At 38.9% G+C, this 12,069-nt stretch overlaps 2 protein-coding genes across 12 annotated transcripts in view; one reads left to right on the top strand and one right to left on the bottom strand.

The window, feature by feature from the left end:
* The window catches only part of GPM6B (glycoprotein M6B), a 106,439-nt gene extending 95,544 nt beyond the window's left edge, over window positions 1-10,895 (top strand). For 7 of the 10 annotated variants that reach the window (XM_054065751.1, XM_054065711.1, XM_054065720.1 and 4 more), the window contains 5 exons: window positions 226-382; window positions 3,500-3,671; window positions 5,537-5,610; window positions 5,930-5,995; window positions 8,349-10,895. In XM_054065751.1, the coding sequence (XP_053921726.1) occupies window positions 226-382; window positions 3,500-3,671; window positions 5,537-5,610; window positions 5,930-5,995; window positions 8,349-8,498 (619 nt within the window). In that variant the 3' untranslated portion in view covers window positions 8,499-10,895. Of the gene's footprint in view, window positions 1-225; window positions 383-3,499; window positions 3,672-5,536; window positions 5,611-5,929; window positions 5,996-6,685; window positions 7,633-8,348 lie in introns of those variants that run through there. The other 3 variants (XM_054065759.1, XM_009555962.2, XM_054065729.1) reach the window with 1 other exon arrangement.
* The window catches only part of OFD1 (OFD1 centriole and centriolar satellite protein), a 31,770-nt gene continuing 29,830 nt past the window's right edge, over window positions 10,130-12,069 (bottom strand). For both annotated transcript variants that reach the window (XM_054065692.1, XM_054065685.1), the window contains one exon: window positions 10,130-11,543. In XM_054065692.1, the coding sequence (XP_053921667.1) occupies window positions 11,498-11,543 (46 nt within the window). In that variant the 3' untranslated portion in view covers window positions 10,130-11,497. The remainder of the gene's footprint in view (window positions 11,544-12,069) is intronic.

The following is a 12,069-nucleotide window of genomic DNA, read 5'->3' as shown; positions in this document are numbered from 1 at the left end:
TCCAGCAGATGCAAGACTAATGCACATCAGTGTGGCTTACCTGTAGAAGTGGGATAGTTGTACTGGTGCTCTCCTGCAGCCTGCTTGCTTAAAATGCATTAAGAAGCCTTGAACTGTATTTCTAGAAATGGAATTATCTCATACGTGTTATGATTTAGGAGGACTGACTTTTCTTTATAGGACTGTAATGTCATAATATCTTTTTTTTTTTCTTTTCCATTTTAGAATACAGCTAATGCAGTATGTAATTTATGGCATTGCATCATTTTTCTTCTTATATGGAATAATCCTTTTGGCAGAAGGTTTTTATACAACAAGTGCTGTGAAGGAGCTGCATGGAGAGTTCAAAACGACAGCGTGTGGCCGCTGCATCAGTGGAATGGTGAGTAGAATTGGTAATGGGAACAGTCATCTTTGCTGGCTGAAACCTGTTGGGCTTGGTTTGACTCCTGTGTTTTTGAACCACAGTATATTGCTGCCTTCTTAGTTTAACTCCTGATGGGCAGTCAGAGTCAATCCCTGTGGCTGGTCCTTCTTTGAACTTCAAGGATGCTTGGTCAAATCCAAATTCTGCAGATGGACCGTCAGGGTGCTACCGTGGCCTCCCCTGTCATAAAGCTGAACCTGCAGGTCTAAACTAAGCTGATGGAGACTGCTAACTTTAAAACACTGCATACAAGACGAAATTAAATTTGTGCTTTTAAACCTGGAGCATACTAGTGATGTTTAAAGGCAGACCGTAAAATAGCTGTAGTTTGCAGAGTTATTTAAATCACAAAAATTAATGCCTCTGACTCCCATAGTCATTTCTGCTCGAAGATGTCTGGATCCTTAAGACAAACAGTAATGACTGAAGCTTTGCAACGTCTTTGCGCTTGAGTCAATTGCTGTCTTGCTTTGTGCAGGTGGCAAATAGTCCTTTTCACAAGGCTGAAACACTTAAAGCTTTGAAGTTACAAGCCATCTTCCCTTCAGTATACTTCTGTATCAGAACAACATTTTAAACAAAGTTTAACTAAAAATAAAACTTCAGATTCTCACCCACGTTGCCCCCTAGGGCGCACTCTGTAAGAACAGAGACATAACTGTGTTTCTGAGACAGGATTTGAAAGCCATTTCTGAAAATCTGAATTCAAAGCTCGTAGTTATGGAGGAAGCTAAGTGGTATGACAGATCGCCCACGGGAAAGTGTGGGTGAAAAGAAGAAGAGGCTTTTGATGTGATTGTTGCATTTTAATACACAACCTATATCCTGTACTTAAAAAATTTGTACTTTCAGCTGGTTAAATACAAAGGAGATGCATGTTTATTTTCAAGAGGCTTAACAATTTTCCACTGTGCTGTTGGATACTTTGTGAATTTTTCAGGAGCTAATAAAAATAAGACATCCTATCATTTTCCAGTTAAGCAGCTATTCACTCACCCTTTTTCTAGCAAGCATAAAGGACAAAATTAGATCTAAAGCAGTGTTTTCCAAAGTACCAAAATGCATTAGAAACACACACATATGTGCATCTCAGTAGTGCAGACAATTGCTTGTTCAGTTAAGTAGTTGCAGGCACATGATTGTCAGCTGCTTATACAAATACCAGTGTGACACATGGAAATATGACAGAAAAACATGTTTTCATGTTTGCCTATATTTGCCTACACAACAAAGGAGAGAATTTAGCAGCTAAGTAATGGCCTGGCGCTCTGGTAAGACCCATCAGTGGTGACAGTAACGGTGTAAAAGTGCCTGTATGCCACTGTGGAGGGTTACAGCTGCATAAAACACCAGGGTTAGTCAAGGTTTGCAAGGAGATGTAATATCTTAATGGAGTAGTGGGTACGGACAACAAACTTCTGGACATACAGTGATTTTTTTTAATTTTTTTTTGCCACTTGGATCAAGACCTCCTCTACTTCTTCCTCTGTTACATTACCGAGTGAGGTCTTGAAAGGCAGTCCCTTCCATCTTGCATGAGGTTATTACAGAAGACAGACTTCCAGCTCTCCTAAATGATTTGTGTTGGCTGTGGTAGTGCAGAATAGTCATTTCCAGCACATTAAGTGCAAGAAGGAGTGTGTTTTTTCTTTTTATCTCAAGAGTTTAAAGGCTTTGTGTACTTCCACGCACACTTCCACATATAGGTATGCAAAACCATGCTTATCTTTCTGTAGAAGTCCTCTAAACTGGTCCACTTGGTCCGTAGCAAAATCCAAAGAACAAGTTCTCACATAAAGCATACAGGTGTGGTGTATGGCACTGTTAAATATAAAATAGGATATTTCACTTCAATTGGGTATAAATTAAAAGATAGCTGGGTTTTTCATGGGCCTTAGCTTTGGGTCACTTCCATCCCATCCACACATCACCTTCGTTGACTGTATAACCCCTAACCAGTTGCTCAACCGTTGTGATAACGTTTGCAGTGTTGTTCACTGCATCTGGACAAAAACCTATGAGGATGCAAAATTCCAGCACTGCAGCATTAGTTCATTCTGTCAGTTCTGAGTCAGACTGAAACAATGTCCCCCGTCAGAACCTTTCCCATTCTGGCTATTCTTTGGCACACGAGCTTCAAGTGAGATAGTACAGCATCAGTGCTTTACTGGAAGTAAAGCCTTTCGAGCCCACCTACAGTTAAGTAAAAGGGACCACAAGATGTAACAGCGTTCCTCTGCTTTCCAAGTAGGATCCAAATCCTCTCACCAGGGGGGAGGGAGCTAGGAACTAATGGCAGAGCTACTGTTTCACCATAAAACTTGGAAGAAGAGGGGAAAAGGGAAGAGGTCCAGTGGGAGGGAGAAGCTGGAGATTTCCGAAGTTATGGGTGCGATACCTTATAACAAAGAAAATGCACGTAATAATTGTTTTTAAAACGAGCAAGCCCAAACCAGCAAATTTCAATGGAAAATCCATGATTTCCTAAGGCAAAGTAACTAATTTTCTCCTTCGCGGTATGTATGAGATCAATTGAATCTTTCTTATCTGCTGTGTAACAGTTGTGGTATGTTTTCAAGAACAAGTATTCTCAAAAGTTACATTCAAAATTGATTTCAATAAATCGGGGAGTATGGGAGCGCTCTGTGAAGATCGATTGACTGTATTGTTTTGGTTTGCAAGTTGTATAGAAATGCTAGTATGCTGCAGTTAATTAAAAAAACTCCCTAAATTGATTTTTGTTGTAGTTTTATTGGTTTTAGTCTACAACCAGCATCCCTGCTTAGCTGAGAAGCTTGAGAAATTAATGGACTGCCCTTTCAGGAGGGCAAGCTCTTTACTCAAGCAGGATGATGAAAAAGGGAATGTTGGAATTACTTTCTCAGTAGCACTTAAACTACCAAAGTATTTGTAAGCAAGGAGAATACTGACTTTATTTATTTTTGGAAATCAAATGTTTTATCCCTTGCATTCTGAAAGTATGATTAAAGATTACGTTGAAGGATTTTTAAGGAAATTTCAAGTACTCTTTTCAAAGAATAACCGTGAAGTGTTTGTTTTTACTCTGTCCAGTTTGTTTTCCTCACCTATGTGCTTGGAGTGGCCTGGCTTGGGGTCTTCGGCTTCTCTGCTGTGCCTGTCTTTATGTTCTATAACATATGGTCAACTTGTGAAGTCATCAAATCTCTTCAGACAAATGTGACAGTTCCAGGGGACCAGATCTGCGTGGATATCAGGCAATACGGTACTTATTTTAATCCTGATTAAATGTCTTATCCTTCTCCTTGGTCTGTCTTCAGTAGTTTTGTCTCAGCCTTATCGAATGAACGAAATGCAGAAGCATGTTCTGTCTTTGAAAGTGCTATTACTTTTCTAATTAATTCAGATTACACTGATCTCTTTCCAGATGCAATCAATTTAACTGAGCTGGCAAGTCATTTATCTAAAATGATTTTGTAGTGGTTTCCAATACTATAATATTAGGTTTAAAAATAGACCTGCCTCAAAATAAAACTGCTTAGAAACAGTGCTGAGAAATAGCTAACAGATTGTGTTTTTTCGAACACATACGTATATATTTGCTCATTTCAAAGAGCTGTTTTTACATTATGAAGCTAACACCTGAAATTCGCTCTAACAATTACTTTATGTTAAAAACCCAAAAACCTGTAATCAGGAGCCTGCTTTAAATACTAATGAATCCATACTGCTTTCTGATGACACACAGAAATCTGAGGGGGGTTGCAGGTAGCAGAGGAGTGGGACAACAGCTTAAAACAGGGTAGACTGAAGAGTTTTTGTCACCATTACTTCTGGCTTCATTTAGCTAGCATTTTCTAGGAATGCTTCTTTCTTCGGACTAAGTCATTCAAAGCTCAGAAAACATGTTCAGGATTGAAAAAGAAAGCTTGGTTGGAAAGCTTGATAGGAAAGCTTTCCTATCTGGGCTGTAAGTCGAGTAGGAAAAGATAACATGTATTGCTTTTAAAAGCAAGAAGGCTCAAATCAGTTAAATGTTTGCATCCTACTTTAGCAACTAACAGCAGGAGTCTCGGAAGACCTTTTTTTTCAGCAGCAAAGCCTAGGAGTGCTGGGAAAAGGTGTGCTCCTCCACCTGTCTGCTTCTCCTGGTTGTTTCACAGCTGTGTGAGCAAGTGCCACGTGGGGCTGTGCTGTCCCTCTGATCATTAAAATCATTTGGGTTTCAATGAGTGATGGGAGGGAGCAGCTCCGTAGCAGGCAACTTGTGTCACTGAACTATCCCTGCATTTCTGAGTGGAAGCAGTAGCTAAATGGCTTCAAACATCACAGTTGCAGAGAAGAAGCTGGCTTTAAAGTAAACCCTGTAAAATCTTTTTGAAAGCTGTACCATGCCGAAATAATGACCTGCCTCTTACAGAGTTGCTAATTCCAGCCAGCTGAGTTTGAAATTCAAGTTATATGGAGGAGAGAAATAGTTTTTCTCGTATTTCTAACAGCTTTTGCTTAAACTTTACATCTGTTATGGGCCTAAAAGTTTAGATTATTTTAAGCCTTCTAGATCCAGTTGACTTTTCAGATTTTTCAGTTGTAAGAAAAGTAATTGGGAGTACGTGAGGTACGGCAGACTGAATTTTTTTGTAGTAGTGTTCACTTAATGCTTTTTTTACCTGCTGGAACTAAAACAGAAAAAAAAAAATCTGTAATGCTTCCCTCTAGCTCCACATTCACACTCTTCTACAGTAGTGACTTGTTTAAGTAGAAGTTAATCCAGTAAGTGCCATCCTGAAAGGTGCCAAGTGCTTCGGAGATGCAGATTATCCCTTTTCAATGCTGACTTGGGGCGTAGGCAGTATGTGACTGGACCTGAAGTGCAAAAACCCAACTAACCATTTGGCTGCCATATGGGAAAACCACATCTGAGAACATGTCTTGGCAGTGAGCCCCGGTGCAGGGAGAAAGCACAGCTCGAGGGAGTTGTTTTAATTCGTCCTGCCAACTCAAAGCTGTAGTGGTCATTGCGTGGATGCCCAGAATGGGAACACAACTGGCCAGTGGGTGGAAAAGAGAGGAACAGAAAGTGTATGTTGGTTGCTAAAATTAGTGGTTTCTTTTGCTGTGGTGTTTCAGGTATTATCCCTTGGAATGCTGTACCTGGCAAAGCCTGTGGCCCGATTTTAGAGAACATCTGCAACACGAATGAGGTACGGAAACGTAACCTGTGTGCAGCTTTTGTGTCTAGTCACTTGGGCACAGTGAAATAAATAACTTGATGAAAATTTCTGGAGAAAACTAATACTAATAGTATAAAGTAATTTACTTAAACACAACACTGAAATTATTCTGTATTAGATCATCCAGAAAATGAAAGTTATTTCAGAACATTTTTATTTTCTAATGCTTTGCTACAACTGTCTTGCTACAAAGATATTTTATTATCCTTATTCTCTAGAACAGTTAAAATGCATTTTGTACTATCCTCAGTTACTTCAGTGTTTTAACCTGGTTTTTTTTTTTCTCTAGTTCTACATGTCCTATCACCTGTTCATTGTGGCTTGTGCTGGAGCTGGTGCCACTGTCGTAGCACTGGTGGGTAGCATTTTTTGCTTTATCATGCAACATGTTCCTTTCAGGCTTAAGATGCTTTAAGGTTAAATTTTGTGTATCTTAAAGATAGTGATACTAGACATTAAGGAGGGCACACTGTACTTGCCATTATTTCCTGCTATGGTTTGGTCATTACAGCTCAGCAGGTCCCAAACTTTTGCTTTAAAAAGTCTTAACCCACTTTCCCCACCCTTAGAATAAAATTCTTTGCACATCCTTTGAAAATCCTACGTCTACCCACTACTTCTGGTTTTACGTCTGCTATTTCTTTTCATTTTTGTAGTTTTATTTGATCAGTTGCTTGTAACCTCTTGGGTTTTTTACCTGGACCCAGGCAGTTTGCCTGGTCCAATGCCAATTACAGGTAGCAGCTGGAAAAAGGGACGTTAACAAGGTGACTTGCTTCAAACAGCTAATGCTTCCCTCTATCTGCCAGCTCCTAACTTTCTATCAACCAAATCCAGCTGCAGTACTTGCTATTTGATAATGAAATACTTAGGTCCGGATGTAGGTTATCCTCCCTGGATAAATAGCAAGTTACTTATCTTGCATCTTCACCCTGGAAGAAGCTCAGAATAACATCTGTTGTAAAAGTATCGACAGTTGCCCAAATGGGCTTGACCGCTCACCTTGTTGTATCTTACTCTCCTGTATTTTGTTCTCTTCCACCAGCTGATCTACATGATGGCTACTACATATAACTATGCTGTTTTGAAGTTTAAGAGTCGGGAAGATTGCTGCACTAAATTCTAAATTGTATAAGCCCAGTAAAGAGCTGCATTGCGTAGCTTGAAATACCACTGACACCCTAGGCTAAAAGTCTAGCTTTCTGAATTTTGTTACAGTTAATTGTAAATAGCTTCAGTAAGCATCATTTAGCTTATCCGATTAATAAAATGACTTCTTGTATATGAACTATGATGTGGGTGAGATCTGGCTATTCTTTCATGTCGAGAGGATTCAGTTACTGTAAGGGTGTTTGTAAGTCATCCCGCAGGGGATGGGATGTTTCCCTTTCGAAGTCTCCTCTTGCTTTCTGACAGTCATCTCTAAAACAAATACTGGAATGGTGCAGGGTCAGAATTACTAATTTATTCCTCATCCTGAAACGCCAAATACAGCCGCCCCTGAGCATACAAAATATATGTGATACAAAAGAAAAGGAATTGTAAAGTGGTGCCTGTCTCTTTTGGCAGAAATCAGAAGCCCAGGTATTATGAATTAGTTAGCTTGTATTTCCGGTGCACGGAAGATAAAGCTGATCATTTTCTTTTACATCATTTTCAAGTAATTGCCAAATCATGTTGTTTTAGGAAGGAAATATAGCTTTTTATTAGCTCGCGTAAAACAATCACATTCTTTCTTTTGGACCCTGAACTCGTAAAAAACAGCATATATAAATAGCTTCTCTTCTTGTATGGCTCGCACTTTAGTAACTGATTTCTCAGTAGCCAGATCTCAAAACTGTAAGTATGACTGCACAGGAAGCAAAACCATGCATAGAGTGTAGAGATCTTTTTACACTGTTGGGACTAAAGAAAAAGTGAATCGGTGTTTTCAGATGTAGATTTTTTGCGTGAAGTGTGGTGAGAAGAAGTTGGGAAGAGATGAATGCACAAGTTAGAGAAAAAAAACCACCACCACAACAACAACAGTAATAATAATAATAGGAACCAGTTGCTGTATATGATATAAAACTCTTCACCTGAGGTTGGACAATGGAAGTTTAAAATGTAGCTATAAAATTATATGAGTAAGACTTCTTAATCGAGTGATTGCATGCTTTTGCTTAGTTTTGGACTCATGTTCTGTTGTTTAATTTCTCAATCTGTTAATGTAGCCTTGTTCACGTGAATAAAACTGTTTACAGTTTCAGGCTTTTTCCAGGGGGAGGGTGGAATTCTCATCTGCTTGTTGGGGGAGAAGAATTACCGGGAACTGGGCTCGGATCTGTGCATAAACACCACCACCTTAGAAAACAGTTCTTCTGAGCACCTCGTAGTGTACAGATTACATAAATTGTCACGTGCAAAACTTTTTTCCTGCTTCCCCCCCCATTCTGCATTTTAATTGATCCGTATGACTCCGTAGCTTGTTTTATTACTGTTATACTAACTTTCTCTAAATTGTGAATAACCAACTGAAGTATTAGCATGCCAAATTCTAGAGATCTTTGAAAAATAGCCTCTGTGCTTGTTTTAATAACAGAATGCTTATTAACGTAGAGTAACTTTTGTTTTGGTCGTTATGTTAAAAAGCGCCTATTAATCTGACTAGCAGCTTGCTTTGCCTCTTGACATGCTCACTAGCCATCATGCTCACCCTTCTCTTCCAGATCCACTTCCTCATGATACTGTCTTCTAACTGGGCCTACTTAAAGGATGCAAGCAAAATGCAGGCCTACCAAGATATCAAAGCAAAAGAAGAGCAGGAGCTTCAGGATATCCAGTCTCGGTCAAAAGAGCAACTCAATTCTTACACATAAATGTTTGCCACAGTAATTCCGCAGAAGAATTCTGTAGCTCTGACAAATCAACAGATAGCTGCTCTGCAGTACAGATGTGTGTCTACCAAACAAAATTAGAGAGAAGTGCAAAAGCTTCACATTCCAGCTCCTGGAACACATTCATAGGGAAATCTTCCCACGGGTAATCTTCCATCCTTTCATACAGAGAATGGAGATTTTATTCCAGGCATTTTAAAAGGCAACACTTCACAAGTGACCAAATTATTCTTCTTTGAGACTTTTGGTGTTTAATATTTGGCATGTTCTACCACATGACGTCCTGCACCAAACCTTGGCAGGTGCTCCAAACCAGCAGGCAGGTCTCTGTACAGACCTTAGGCAGAGGCATGTGTACCGTGCGCGATTTAGTATCTCCGTTTATATACCAAATGAAACTGTGGCTGGCTAAGATTTCTGACAGCTCGTGCTTAAGTGACAGCACAGTTGCAGCAGTTTCTAAGGCGCAACAGAGCCGTCTTTTGACCACTTTTTCCATGGGCCACAGGAACAGCATTCTACTTCTGTGCCACACTTTTTTATGATGAAGCAGTCGTGCTCCTGTGGTTACATGAGCATTGAGCAGGTATCCCAAGTTTTAATCTTTTTATTAACTATTTAATGGAATGCAGATCCCCGTATCTGGATAATGATCCCCTTCTTTGAAAATAAATGTCAGCTTTGCCTTAATATTTATTTTCTATAAATGTCTTAGCATTTATATAGTGGCAGGAGACCATTATCCTACATTTTAACTAAGTGAAAAGTGTTACCTTATTAAAATGACACTGATCTGACTATTCCAAATAAGTGGATGAGAAAGTTTGCAGAGTTTTTACACAAACAATAAAAATTACAGCCATAAAACAGAATACAGGATGTCCACCTTTCTGTCTTGGTGCTTAGCAAATTTATAGTCAGTGCTTACGTGTTTTCCTTTTTACTACTTAATTAGCACATTAAGAAAACGTGGTGTTCAGAAAAAGCAGCGAACAAACTGGTGCCATTTTGAAGTCATTTCCCATAGAAGTCTGCCTTCTAATTAACATTTTTTTCAGAAGCATTCAGTGATATCTTGAGTATTAGTGATGGTATATTTGGTGTTTGTTCTATATGATATATATATAAATGTTGGGGGGGAGGTAAAATACATCAGTCATTTGAAAAAAAATGAATATTCAAGTCATACCCATGTTAAGCCGACGTGTGGTTTGATAGTTTTGACTGTTTGCTGAATATAAAAGGAAGCACAAATTTCTTCAAGTCAGTATTAGGAGAAATGGCATTTTCGGGGGGAGTAACTTCAAATACAATTTTTTTTTTCGTTTGTTAAATACTGAAGTCTAATTTGACAGTTTGAAAAAAGGGGCAAAGTTGATCAATGTAGAGCAAATATGACAAAATAGCCTAGTGTATGTTCTTACCTGTTGCATGAAGGAGACATTTCTACAGCAATGCAGGTGATGTTCTAGCCCAGTGTTTGCATAAGGGTTATAATGGAGGCAGTGTCTTAAAGCCTAATTCTTTTCTAATTCAGTGTAGCTATTACTGGGAGTTTTTGAAGTTTTGTTTAAGTAGTCTAATATTTTTATGTAAAGAGCATTAAATTTTGCTATGTATAAATTTTTGTAACCTAACAGTGAATCAATATTTTCTATCAGTGCCAAGGGCTTCCTGTAGTTACATCCAAGTGTTAAAATAAATATTTGTAGATAATAGACAACACTTGTGTACGCTTATTTGAAACGAGACCTACAGCTACTCCATACTAATGCACCTCTAGGCTTCATGTCTCTATCTGAAGTTAAACACGTTTTGTTCTATAGTGTCCATTTGCTTGTGTACTGGGAAGGGATGCCCTATAGGTGTACGCTTCAGCATGGTAAGTCAGCGAGTGTTCCTAGCATGAAGTATTGGTAGTTGTTCCAGGCCAGCATAATGCAACGAGCACTATCCATCCCATTCCTGATGTCAAACAGAAGGAGCCTCTTGGAAATTCTGGAAATGCTAGCATTGCTGCAACACCAAATTAAGCAGCATGTGAAATCAGACTAGCCACCAAATCACTCTTTTATCTTAATTTCTAAAAGCAAAGTTTATTTCTGTCGCATTTTTGATACATCGTGTTTCAACAGCCAATTAATTTACAAGACAGAGCTTTGGTTTTTGCCCCTATATTCTGTCAAACTTGGCTTCACGTTCTTGTAGTTAGGTTAAGATGAGCAGCCTCAGATGCAGTGCAAGTTGTAATATATGCTGCCACTCAAAATTACTTCATTGATAAAAATACTGTATTTTATACTGTAAATAAAGTTTAATGATCTTGCCTATAATCTACCTACAAAATACAAAGCTTAAATAAAGATGAGTTAAATAGCATTTTTTATTTGAATCTCTCCATTCTGGGCTGGTTAATACCAACAAGGTGATACATGAGATAAGGCTGCTTTTAAAGTGCTTTTTTCCCCCTGCCATAGCAGCAACAGGGCCATATCAGCTTGGTTCTGACACTCTGCTCTCTGCACAAGGCAAAGGTCTTCACAGGACACCTGTAAAAATGCTGTGATGACTGAGTTTTTTTGTTACCTGTACACCATATCTTTGACCTACAGTTTGTAACAGTCGAGGGGAAGGGGTTGGGGGGTGCATACAACTTGAAAAGCTGTCAGTGTGTATAGGAATTCAGCGCCAAAGCCAATCTACCTGAACATACAGATTCCTTTCTTTATGCGGTTTTGTCCTTCCTCTGTCCCCACTCAAGTGCCTCATTCTGGATTAATAGCACATCAGGGCTCAGTAGTTAAAGTTGGTGACTGAAGTGATGAGATAGTTCAAAATCAACTTTATTAATTAGTAATTACACAGCCTGCAATTTTTGTGCCTAAAACTTATTACAACTTCTTACCAGTAGAAAGATGCTTTAAAAATATCTCCATTGTAGTATTAATAAAAATAAAAAAGAAAAAATCAGTAGATATTTTTCACCAGAAGTTTTCATCTGTGTCTCCATGAGAATTGCCTGTAGCACTGTATTAAGCATAGAAGGGAAGGAAAGAAAATGATATGAGTCCAGAGTGGTTTCTTATCTTAAATATAAATACTTGCTTTGAGAGAAAATTAGGGTTCTATGCAGTTTAAGAGACTGCATATAATCACTAGCTTTAATTTATGTCCAGCTATGCTGCAGTTCTCTTGCTGTCTCAGTGAACTGAAGGCAATAAGCAAAGCCATTAATGTAGAGAAGTCGGGCCTTCGTGGCCAGAAAGCCATCTCATCTATCAAAAAGCAGGACTAGCTCTCTGCTCCTGGTGAAAAGAACACTGTACAGATACCACCAATTCAGGAGCACCAGGATGAGGTCTGGTACATAAAACTGCACTTCAAAGGCATGGATAATACTGAATCATTGCTACTGTTGGTGTGAGAGTTTAATATTTTTTGCTTATATGTATTTTCGATTCTGCATCTTCAAATAAACAGAAAGAAAGCCAGGTTGGATGAGGCTGTGAGCAGCCTGATCCAGTGGGAGGTGTCCTGGCCCATGACAGGGGGA

This window comes from Cuculus canorus, chromosome 1 (assembly GCF_017976375.1).
Source record: "Cuculus canorus isolate bCucCan1 chromosome 1, bCucCan1.pri, whole genome shotgun sequence".
NCBI classification, from domain to species: Eukaryota; Metazoa; Chordata; class Aves; order Cuculiformes; family Cuculidae; genus Cuculus; species Cuculus canorus.
Note: the sequence above shows the minus strand (reverse complement) of the source record. Positions and strands in the feature narration are given on the sequence as shown.